At 50.9% G+C, this 11,134-nt stretch overlaps 1 protein-coding gene, 1 long non-coding RNA gene and 1 pseudogene across 2 annotated transcripts; 1 reads left to right on the top strand and 2 right to left on the bottom strand.

Moving 5' to 3' along the window:
• Positions 1-976: 976 nt before the first annotated feature.
• On the bottom strand, positions 977-1,754 carry LOC123148461 (RING-H2 finger protein ATL39-like). The gene has a single exon (XM_044567897.1). The coding sequence runs from the start codon at positions 1,621-1,623 to the stop codon at positions 1,183-1,185; it is 441 nt and encodes a 146-aa protein (XP_044423832.1). The 5' UTR covers positions 1,624-1,754; the 3' UTR covers positions 977-1,182.
• Positions 1,755-3,324: 1,570 nt separating this feature from the next.
• On the top strand, positions 3,325-4,853 carry LOC123100240 (uncharacterized). Its single transcript, XR_006448376.1, has 2 exons — positions 3,325-3,961; positions 4,467-4,853. It is a non-coding gene; the product is annotated as an uncharacterized lncRNA (long non-coding RNA).
• A 5,815-nt stretch (positions 4,854-10,668) lies between these two features.
• LOC123100229 (probable E3 ubiquitin-protein ligase ATL45) lies at positions 10,669-11,134 on the bottom strand (annotated as a pseudogene).

Genomic DNA, 11,134 nt, shown 5'->3' with positions numbered 1-11,134 from the left:
AGGGTAAGCCGCCGGGAGAGTCGCTGAAAGGAAGAAGCTGTCGAGCCACATGACGAGGAAGAACGAGGAACTCAAGAAACAGCCGAACCGGCACCTGCGGCGTTGCTGCTGCCGGGAAGGGGAACCCGATCCCCTTCTGCCCAAACTCGAGGGCGCCGACCCGCCGGGACATTGCAAACACCACCGCAGAGCACTTGTGGCTGGATCTGAAACCCGCGGAACGCCACGGACTCCACAGATGCCAGGCACCCACCTTCAGCTGCTATACACCCCCAAAGCACCAAACTTCCCCAGACGGCGTCTCCAAGGAGGACACGACGCACCAGGCGCCGCCGCCGCCCATCCTAGGCCGGGATTTGAGCTTTCGCCCGGGAGGCATGGCCGGGGTGTGGAGGAGAGCCCACGGCTGCGGCTCCAACGAGCAGAACGACACAACAGGGCACCGCCGCCGCCGCGTTGGAAATACCAACAAGGGTTTCCCCCGGGCTCGTCCAGCACCACCTGCTCGGGGATCACCCTGCCGGCACCAGATCCGGCGACCAGAGGCCCGAAATCAGGCGAATCCAGCGAGGAGAGCAGAGAGGGGGAAAACCTGACCTTCAGATCTGGAGCAGAGGAGGAGGAACCTCGCCGCGCCGCGACCACAACCCGCCGGGACCTCGCTGCCCGCGCAGCCAAGGGGGGCGGCCATCAGCTCCCGCGCGTGCCGCCAGCTGAAGGCCGGTGCCGCCTCACCGACCGGGCCGCCGCCCAGGCTTCCGAGGTCCAACGCCACAGCGGGCGAAGCGACGAAGCCCCGCCGCCACCGTCATCAGCAGTCGCCCAGGCGATGCCCGAGGACTCCCTCGGGTGACGGCAGGGGGGGAGGGGTGGGGGGACGGCGCCTAGGGAAACCCTAGGGGCCCTCGGGTCGCCCTGGGGAGGACGACGCGAGGGGAGGGGAGGGGGAGTGCGTTGCAGAATCACTGATGCACGAATTCAATATGATATCTAAATCAGGGGTCTAAGTTCAAGGCCCCGCCAACACAGTATTAAAAAAAATCTGCTGCATACATGAAGGGATTCAACGAGGGTTCACCAAACATGTGATGTGTATGCGTGCGTGCATGCAGAACGGACACCAGATCCACGTATGTGATGGGCGCTTTGGTTGATCTGAAAGGGTAGCAAACAACAGTTAAACTAAACCATGGCCTCGGCAGCCGTGAGGGGTTCTGACCCTGCGGCGACAAGCTCCCTGCAGAGCGGGCAGGTGCTCTTGCTCTTGATCCACAGCGCAAGGCAGCAACGGTGGAACACGTGCCGGCACGCCGGCACCTCGCTGCACTCCGCCCCGCCGACCAGCGCCTCCAGGCAGATGGCGCACACCACCACCGACCCTCCGGCCGTCCCTCCGCCGCCCTCCGTGTCGGGCGCTGCGGGGTAGAAGAAGTAGACCAGCTGCTGCGGCCTCCCCGGCGCCGGCCTTCGCCGCTGTGAGCCCGGCCACCTCCCCCTTCTTCGACCCGCGGCGGCCACGTTGTCTCCTTCTTCCACCTCTGCAGGTGCCATGCACCAGATTATGCAGACGCCCACTGCCGCGATGAGGATAGCAACGAAGGCCATGATGTCCTCCCACATCATCGTGCTCCTTCGTCACGCACGCGCGAGCTGCGGAACGCCCCGGCTAGCGTGGCGAATCGGGATGTACGTACGTGGAGATTGGCTCCTCCGCCTCTTGTGTGTTTGTTTCTACGGATTTAATTGGCCGGAGATTTCTTTCTTGCAATACAATATAGGAGCAGTTTTCCATACAGGAGTATATATATCAGCAACAACAGCCGGTGGTCGAGATCTGATTGTAGGCGGAGTCACATGTTAACTGGATCAGTACGTATCTGGAACGGAAAACAGGTCCGGCACTTCAGCAATCACACGCAGTATTGTCAAACTGCAAGTTCTATTTCTTGTGGGTTTTATAAGGTAGATGCATCAATTTTAGTTTATTTTGGGGTCGGTCTGATGTGACATCTAGCACCAAGTTAGTGCTAGATACATCCATTTGAGGAACAAGTTTGTGACAAGCTTTTCGGAACAGAGGGAGTAGTAGTTAACATGCTTTTAACAAGGGCAGCACTGGGCGCCGGCGCGCCGGCCCGAAGTTTTCGCCGGTCAAGCCCTAGTTGTTCGATTCACGCAATATTAACCGTCCAGATTGCATCTTCTCCCTCGCATACAGGTCAAAGCCTCCTCCTTCCTCATGTACAGGCTGCGCTCGGCGCAGGCGCATCCTCCCCCCATGGCGCCTCCTTCTTTTCCCCAGCCCTCGTGAAAAAACCTCCCGCCTCCGTTGTCGCTTGGCTCCGCCACGCTACGCGTAGCTCCCACGAGTAGCAGCGCCGGCCGCTCGGAGTGCAGCGCCTCGCCGGACACCAAGGTCGCTGCTCACCATGGCCGCAACACCACCCCCCCCCCCCCACCGGACCCCAAGGTTGCCGCTCACCATGGCCGCGGCAGCCCCCCGAGGTTGCAATGTGGCAGTCCTCGTCATCGTCGGCACAACACCGTGCCACCGCGCTACACACTAGGCCGCTCCGCCGTGCTTGTGGCAATAGTGGTAGCCGTGATAAATGGTTGTAGCAAAATTCATCGACGGTCGTAGCAAAAAACCGACGGTTGTTGCAAAAATGTCATCGCCGCCGTCGAGGGTCGCACTTGAGACATGAAATGATTGAAGCTTTTTTTCATTATAGGTTGCATCTTTTGTCACCGTCGGGTTGCAGCTTTTCATCGTCGTCCATGGTTTCCATCATCTACGGTTGAAACTTTTTTCTTCGCCGGTTGAAACTTTTCTCGTTGCCGGTTGCACCTTTCGCCGTTCATGGTTGTAGCATTTGTCACCGGTTGCAGCTTTTTCATCTTTCATGGTTGCCGCCAGCCACACTTCACCGTCGCCCCGCGGTTGCAGCATATCCGAGCGCCCGTGGAAGCTTTCTTGTTGCCGTTTGCAGCAAAAACACGGCGCCGTCGTCGCCGCCGCACTTCACCGTCGCCTGGTTGCGGCAAATCAGGGCGCCGATGGTAGCTTTCTCGTTGTAGGTTGCAGCAAAATAACAACACGCCGCCACCGCCACACTTCGCCGTCGCCCCATTCTACCATAATCCGGTGGTTGCTTGTAGCACGGCTCGGCCCCGGTTGTAGCACGGCCGATGTGCGGATGTAGCATGGCCGGGCAGCGGAGGAGCGCCATGACCGTGACCAGAGGAAGGAGGCCGCACAACTGGGGGAAGGGAGCGAGCTGAGTGCCGCGCCAGCGACGACGAGAGAAAGAGAAAGATGCGTTTTCTTTGGAATGAATGGTTGGAGGAGAAAGCCCCGTGAATAGATAAGGCAACGATTAGGAGGGGGTGGGTCTAAGCGCGTAGCGTTACACGAGTGAGCGACCGGCCCGATTGTTCGGCCGACGCGTCGGGTTGAAAGGTTTCCCTTTTAACAAGGGAAACGTTTAAAACCGGCGCGCCGGCCGAATCGTTGCGCCGGTCTCACTCGCGCAGCGCAACACATTTTATTGGACCCACACACCGCTTGGCTACCTTACCTATTCAGTCAGCGTGCGATGCGCTCTCCTCCACTCCTTTTTCTTCTGTCCCCAGAACACATCTGTGCTAGTTCATCTCTATCTGCATCCTCGCCGGCGCGGCACACAACTCCCATCCCCCACTTCAAACCATTTTGTTTCTTACCGATGTGAGTCACCCCGGATTTGTGGTGTGCCAGCCACGGCGGCGCCCGGCGTTGACTACTCCGAGCGGCCAGCGCGGCCGCACAACTCTGCTTCCTCGCGCTGGAGTTAGTGTTGTGCTGCCACCGCCGGCGACGAGGCGGACAAGCTTTTGGGTGCTGCAATCAGTTGCGCCCTTCGACGGCGGAGTTGCATCCGTGCGCGTCGAAGCTGGAAACGGCGTTTTTGGGAGCTGCAAGGTCGGTTCTTTTCCTGCGATGCGATTATTGCTGGAAGCCTAGCCTTTTTTGCTGGAACCCGAGTAAATTTTTGCTTCAAACGTTCACGGGAGTTCCTGGTTGCTCGTGTCGTTTTTGCTGGAACCGCAGTTTTCTTTTGCTGGAACTAGTGTTTGGTTTTGCTTCATCTGACCACCAGCGTTTTGATTGAGCTTCAAGGTTGAGTTGTTGCTGACACGATTTTTGTTGGAATCTGCGTGATTTTTCGCTGGATCCAGGGTAAACTTTTGCTTCAAACATTTTACTAGATTTCCTAGTTGCTCAAATCGTTTTGCTGGAACCAGAGTTATTTTTTGCTGGATCCAAATAAACTTTTGCTTCAAACATTTTACTAGAGTTCCTAGGTGCTCAGATTGTTTTGCTGGAACTGAACCTTTTTTTTTTCCTGGAACCAGTTTTCTATTTTGCTTCAAGTGACCACCGAAGGTTTTTTTGGTGCTGAGATGTGTTCTCCGCTGGAATATAGCAGTGCAGGTCGGCGGCCGTGACAAGCCAGAGGGTGGTGACGTGATGGGCGGCGATCTCGCACGGCTTGGCGGACAACGATGGCCATCGTTTTTTACCGGGAGGACGCGACACCAGCGGGGACGCGACCTGTGCCGGGGATAGAACGAGCGTTGACCAGATCTGACGGTTGAGGGAAGATTAATTCGACGGCTCGCGCTTGACCGGCCGAACTATTGGGCCGGTGCACCGGCACCTATCAGTCCCCTTTTAACAAACACATATTTTATTTTGAGATCTGGGGCTCATTTAGTTGTGACGTACGCACCAATTTTATTTTATTTTGGAGACATTATCCCACATCAGCAAAGAAATAAGCTCACCCATTGTCCGTTATTTGTTTGTTTTTTCTCGATTTCGTGCTATTTGTGTGTTTGTAGTGAGACAAGCGCCCAACCCACAACAACACAACAAGTATCCTTTCACTCTGCATTAATTTGCCATAAGTGAAAAAATTAGCCAGCGGATATGCATGTGTCTCCCTGTCTAGTTCCTGTTCAGGTGGTGTTTCTAGTATTGTCGGAGGGCATGTGAAGGTTTGTCTTCCCCGGATCTCGCGGGATTCGGTGGTTTTTTGTCTTCAGTGGATCCACGTGGATCCTATCTTCGTATGACTGTGTTCATGTGTCTACATGTTCGATCCTTCCGATCTATATTTCTCTTCATCGGCGGTGTGTTGTTCTGATGCGATGGTCCAATGGGGCCTTAACACGATGACTTCCCCACTATGTACTACAATAAGGTTTGTCCGGCTCTGATGAGGAAGTGGCAAAGACGGCCTCGCGCCTTTGTCGCATACTAGTGCTTGTAGTAGTCGCTAGGTGGTCTACAGACCGTACTTCTGATGTTTATTCATACTATCTTGACAGTTTGATCAATAGATTGAAAGTTTTCTCGCAAAAAAGCATATGTGTGTGGACTCGTGTAGCTTTTGTCACATGCACGCACAGTTGCTCATCACGTACTATTAACACGCTCAAAAAATGAACGTACGATTAACACAAGAAATTATGGAGAAAATTGATAGATGTGCATGGAGGAGTATCCCTATGGCATGCATGCATGGTTTGTGAATGTATAGTGGGGTGGTGTGGGGTTGACACACAAGTTATACTCCTTATGTGTTTTTTAAACTAGTCAATTGTCTTTGTTCATCTACGGATGTAACGGATCTACCAAGCTTTGTCTGGTTCAAAGAAGAAAAAAAAAGTATGTCTGTTGGTTTTTTTTTTTGAGTTGGTGCATTGAGTTGTCCTTTGACGTCATTTGGGCTGGGCTTTAGTGTGTTGGATTCATTTGCATGTGTTGCTGGTTTAAAAAGTTTGAGAATTAGAAAGGAATTAGCAATTTTCAAAATATGTTCAAGAATTCAAAAATAACAGCAAATACAAAAAGTGTCAATGGATTTTAGAGAAGATCGTGATTTAAAAAAATGATTTGTAAAAAATCATAGTTTTAAGAAAATGGGCCAGACCCCTTATTGTGTATCGAGGCTGGAGTTGCATTTGGGGCAAAATGGGTAAGAACCCTTATTGCCTTTGCCGGTTTCCTTTGTCAAACCAAAGTGCTAGTGTTTACGAACCAACATGTGGCTCAATGATTAGGAGGACTGTTATATCCTTAGCCCCCTAGAGATCAAACTCCAGGTTTGACATATGTGTATCTCCCATAAAGACAGGGTCCCTAAAGACAGAATATTCTTTTAGTGGGAGGCGACATTTATGCCGATAGTGAGGCATTTGTGGTGATTTAGTAAACCTCAAGACCCATTGGCTCAGTTTCTCAGAATCCCTCTTAGGGGAAAGGTTTGTGTGTGATTCATCAAGGTGAGTGTATGTGCATGTATATGAGTGTCTACCTCTATATTGTGTTTCTCGGAAAAAAATGTTAGTCGGTATAAATAAGCACTTAAAATACAATGCATTGGGAGTGCCGCCTCAAGGATGGTAATCACAAGAAAAATACATGAGAGATAGCAATGGGTTTACTTTCTCAAATTATAACAACAAACATTTTCGTGGGTTTATCATCAAGCTGGACACGACCACAACAACATAGTTTATTTTTTTCAAATGTTTTACAAGCTTTGCAGCATAATTTCATTGATTTTCACCACAACATCTTTGTTTTCTGTCACCTTATGGTTTCTCATAGACCATTCCACGGCAGCCGAGAGCGGCTCCGCCCCTGTCATGATGAGTTGCCTGCAGAGCGGGCAGGTGCTCTGGCTCCTCATCCATAGCGCGATGCAATCCCGGAAGTACACGTGCCTGCACACCGGCACCTTGTTGCACTCCTTTGTGTCCTCCAGCGCATCCAGGCAGATCATGCAGACCTTCTTCAACACCCCCTCAATCCGCCATCCTCCACGGCGGCCGCTGCAGAGCACAAGACCCTAGTTGTGGTTTCTCCATGACCACCGGCTCTGGTGCTTGATCCACCGGACTATTGTAAATCAACTAAGAATTACAGTGAAAAATCCACTAAGAAATCTAATGTGAATCCACTAAGGATTACAGTGTAAATCAACTAAGGATTACAATGTAAATCCACTAAAGATCCACCATCAAATGAAAAAAGAGTAACTAACCTATAGCAATGGAAATCCACTAAGAATTACGCTACAGATGCAGTGTAAAATCTCTTACAAAACACTAAAATTACACTAACAAATAACCAGGGAAGTCCGGAAGGGCAATCTCACGTTTTCATAGTAAAAACTAGATAAGAATGACATGGACAATCTATAGCAATCACACAGTTACACAAGAACATAGCTGAATTTACAAAAATAAATAAATAGGAGAGCTAGGATATTCACAGTCACACTAGATCACTAAACAACGCATCTCACTCGAAAAACAGCCCACATCAAACGCCCTGGAAAGAACAGAGGAAATTCCCACTAAACCTAAGGTTTGAAAAGGAACTACGGAGGCAAACCTAAGCTTGTTCACTTGCAATTCCTGCGGAACACAAAGAACAATACATACAAACCTACATCAACAAACGGCACATGGGGTATAAAACCTACATCCACGAACAAAAGCAGTAGAGATCTAAGGAGACCATGGGAACGAAGTCATTAAATACGTTCCAGTGTGTTCGAATTGAACATTAGCGCATGACAACCCGCCGAATTCAAACAACTAACCATATAACAGATCAATCAAACTACAAGTAAAACCCTAAACTAGCTCACACGACAGATGAGATTCAAATCCACTAACAACACAACCACATACTCCATCCGTTCCTAAATACAAGCCTTTTTAGAGATTACAATATGGACTACATACGAAGCAAAATAAGTGAATCTAAACTCTAAAATATGTCTATGTACATCCGTATGTTGTCGGCAGCCAAGAGTGGCACTGACCCCGGCACGATGAGCACCCTACACAGTGGGCACGTGTTCCGGCTCCTCATCCACATCGCGATGCATTCCTAGCAGTATACGTGGCCGCACACCGGCACCTCGCTGCACTCCTTCCCGTCCTCCAGAGCGTCCAGGCAGATCAGACACACCTTCTCCGATGCCCCTCTCACTCCGCCGCCCCCCTCCGCGGCAGCGGCAGCGGCCGCGGAGTACAGGAAATACCCAAGCTGCGGCTTCTTCACCACGACCGGTTCTGGCGCTTGCGCCGCGGGGCTACCGGGCTGCACGTTCCTTCGAGTTGGACCTGTGGCGGTGACGACCGGCGCCGGCGCTGCATCGGGCGACGGGTGCCACCCCAGAGACGTGATTGCCCTCGCGCAGGCGCAGGCGTAGAGCACGTAACATAAAAACACGAAAACCAGCTCAAGAACACAAGCTAGGGCGAAGACCAGAAAAGGGTTGATCATGGCCGTCGTTCGCACGCTCTGGTCGATCGGGACGCCGAGATTGTTTGCTTTTAATTCACGGCTTTGTATTAGCTGCCGCCGGTGATCTGTTTCTTGCAGTATATATGGAGTAAGGCCGGACGGCCGGTGCTCTAGCTTGATTACGCGTACGCATACGGTGAGTTAGATAGGACCGTGTGACTTTATAACCGGAATGTGTTAAAAAAAGACTTTATAACCGGAATGTGTTAAAAAAAGACTTTATAACCGGAAGGTATGGTTCAGAAAGGCAACGCAAACAAGCCCGGCCGTGTGCTTGTTTGCAAAATGTCGCAAAATGACACTCCACCAAAATGTATGTCCTTATTGAGAATTAATTAGGTGTTTTCTTTTTTGCAAAATGACACTCCACCAATAGAAGTTTTATTCCATATTGAGAGAATTACAGTCGAGAGGCAAAATATAGTTGCTTTATAGGTATGGTTCAGAAAGGCAATGCAAACAAGCCCGGATGTGTACTTTATAGGGACCTTATGCACATACCATCTTGTGCAATTGCTATACTATTTCTTGGGTTTCTAGATCAGGCCTGAGGAAACATCGAGGACTATGATAATCCACCACAATGTCATTTAGACGTAACCTTTAGGCCTTGTACAATGCATGACGCTTAGGGATGCGTTTAGTAAATAAATCGAGACAAAAAAACCATCTTGAATAGACATGCGTATGAGATAGTAATATAAAGAAGCTCATCTTGGATGTGCATTCGAGGCAAAAATACATAAATAATGTTGACGGCCGGTGATGATGTCGGCCACCAAATAAGTGTGATAATGTGGTTGTCTAGGGTCCCCGCTCATCGACGACACCAACAAAGCTAAGCCATTGGATATGAGCCACTGCAATGGTGAAGAGGCTCCATATCAAGCTCCACAGTGATCTTGAGGGGATGAAAGCAACGACGCCACACCTAGGGGTGGAGTCACTTGGCCGACGAGAAAAAAGGGGTGCTCTGAGCTCCTAGTTGCCATGATTGATGACGAGGTGGCTTTGCCACGAGCTCCAGTCGCCAAGGCCGACATGTAGAACAACACGCCAATTGTAGGGTCTCACATCCTTCCACTCACGCTGACATGATGATGTTGTCAAGTAAGGGATCGATCGCGGTGTAGAGATTAGAGGAGGCAACGCCGGTAGGTGAAGTGCAGATATGAGGGGAGGGGAGGGAGACCGGTGCCAATGGAGAGAAGAGAGGAGGCGACACGAGAACGAGAGGACGGGGGAGATGAGGGGGGGGGGGGGGGGGCAAGGTCTAACAATGTCAATGGAGAGGTAAGGTGAGGAGGCATGGGACCAAAGCCAGGGGCGAGGTGAGGGGAGGCAGGGCGTGACCAATGCAGCAAGAAAATGAGAGGAGGGGGAGTGACGCCAACTAAGCTAAGAAGAAGGAGAAGATATAAGAAGAAAAGGGGGTCAAGAGTGGAGCTAGCGGTTTGGTGCGTTCTTTCTTCTTTTTTTTGAAGCAAAATTTTGAAAAATGGTAATTCACACGTACCGATAGGTGTACAACGAGTTAAATGTACGGGTTGCAAGAACGTGTGGTGCCCGCATTAGTCCACAAACTGGAAAAACCTCAGCTGTTACACATTAATTAACTTGACTAACAAGCTTACATTAGTCCGGTTCATACTCATGGTACGTTGGGTCGGTGAGAACCAACCTACAGTTTTTGAGTAGGTCAGCTTAGCATGTTGAGTGGAAGCATCAATTCGATAACATGTCACTTCAAATGGCCTCTTCTTCGTCGGAATCAAATCCTATATAAAAGAAATATAAATATGTGGTTGGATGGTTACGAGGGTGATTGTATCCCAGTCCATTAGGAATCAAACCCCAGTTTTGACATTTATGTGTCTCACAAAGGCGAAATATTCTTTTAGTGGGAGACGGCGTCCTCGTTGACTGTGAGGTGCATGTGGTGATCTCTCCGGTCTCAAGACCCGCCGACTCAATCTCTGTGTGTATCCATTCATATGGAAAAGTGTATATGCGTGTATGTGAATGCACGTGTCTCTGTTTCTAAAAAAGTGCCATTCGATAAAAAACACGTAAAACTAAATGCATAAGGATGTTAAAAAATGGCACAACAGAAAGTAATGAATTTACTTTCTTCTGAAGTTATAACAACGAACATCTTCGTGGGTTAATCATCAAGCTAGACACGGCCTCAACAACATAGTTTATTTTTTATTTTCAAATGTTTCACAGGCTTCGAAGCATAGTTTCATTTGGTTTTCACCGCGACATCTTTGTTTTCTTTCACCGTATGGTTTCTCCTAGACCATCTCCTCGGCAGCCGAGAGGGGCTCCAACCCCGGCATGACAGGCCTCCTGCAGAGCGGGCAGGTGTTCTTTTTCGTGATCCACAGCGCGAGGCAGCCCCAGTGGAACACGTGCCAGCACGCCGGCACCTCGCTGCACTCCGCCCCGTCGACCAGCGCCTCCAGGCAGATGGAGCACACCACCACCGACGCCCCCCTCACTCCGCCATCCTCCTCCGTGGCGGCGGCCGCCGAGTACAGGTAGTACCGCAGCCGCGGTTTCTCCACGGCAACCGGCTCGGGCGCTTGAGCCGCCGGGCTACGGTGCTGCGACCCGGGACCTGTGGCGCCGACGACCGGCGCCGTCCCGGGCGACGGGTTGCTTCGTGGGTGCACTCGCGCAGGGGCAGGCGCAGAGCAAGGCACATAAAAACGGCCCGAAAACACAAATTAGGGCGAAGACCAGAAAAGGGTCGACCAT

Source organism: Triticum aestivum, chromosome 1B, assembly GCF_018294505.1.
Source record: "Triticum aestivum cultivar Chinese Spring chromosome 1B, IWGSC CS RefSeq v2.1, whole genome shotgun sequence".
Lineage (NCBI taxonomy): Eukaryota > Viridiplantae > Streptophyta > Magnoliopsida > Poales > Poaceae > Triticum > Triticum aestivum.
The sequence above is the reverse complement of the archived record's forward strand: the minus strand, read 5'-3'. Positions and strand labels throughout refer to the sequence as shown.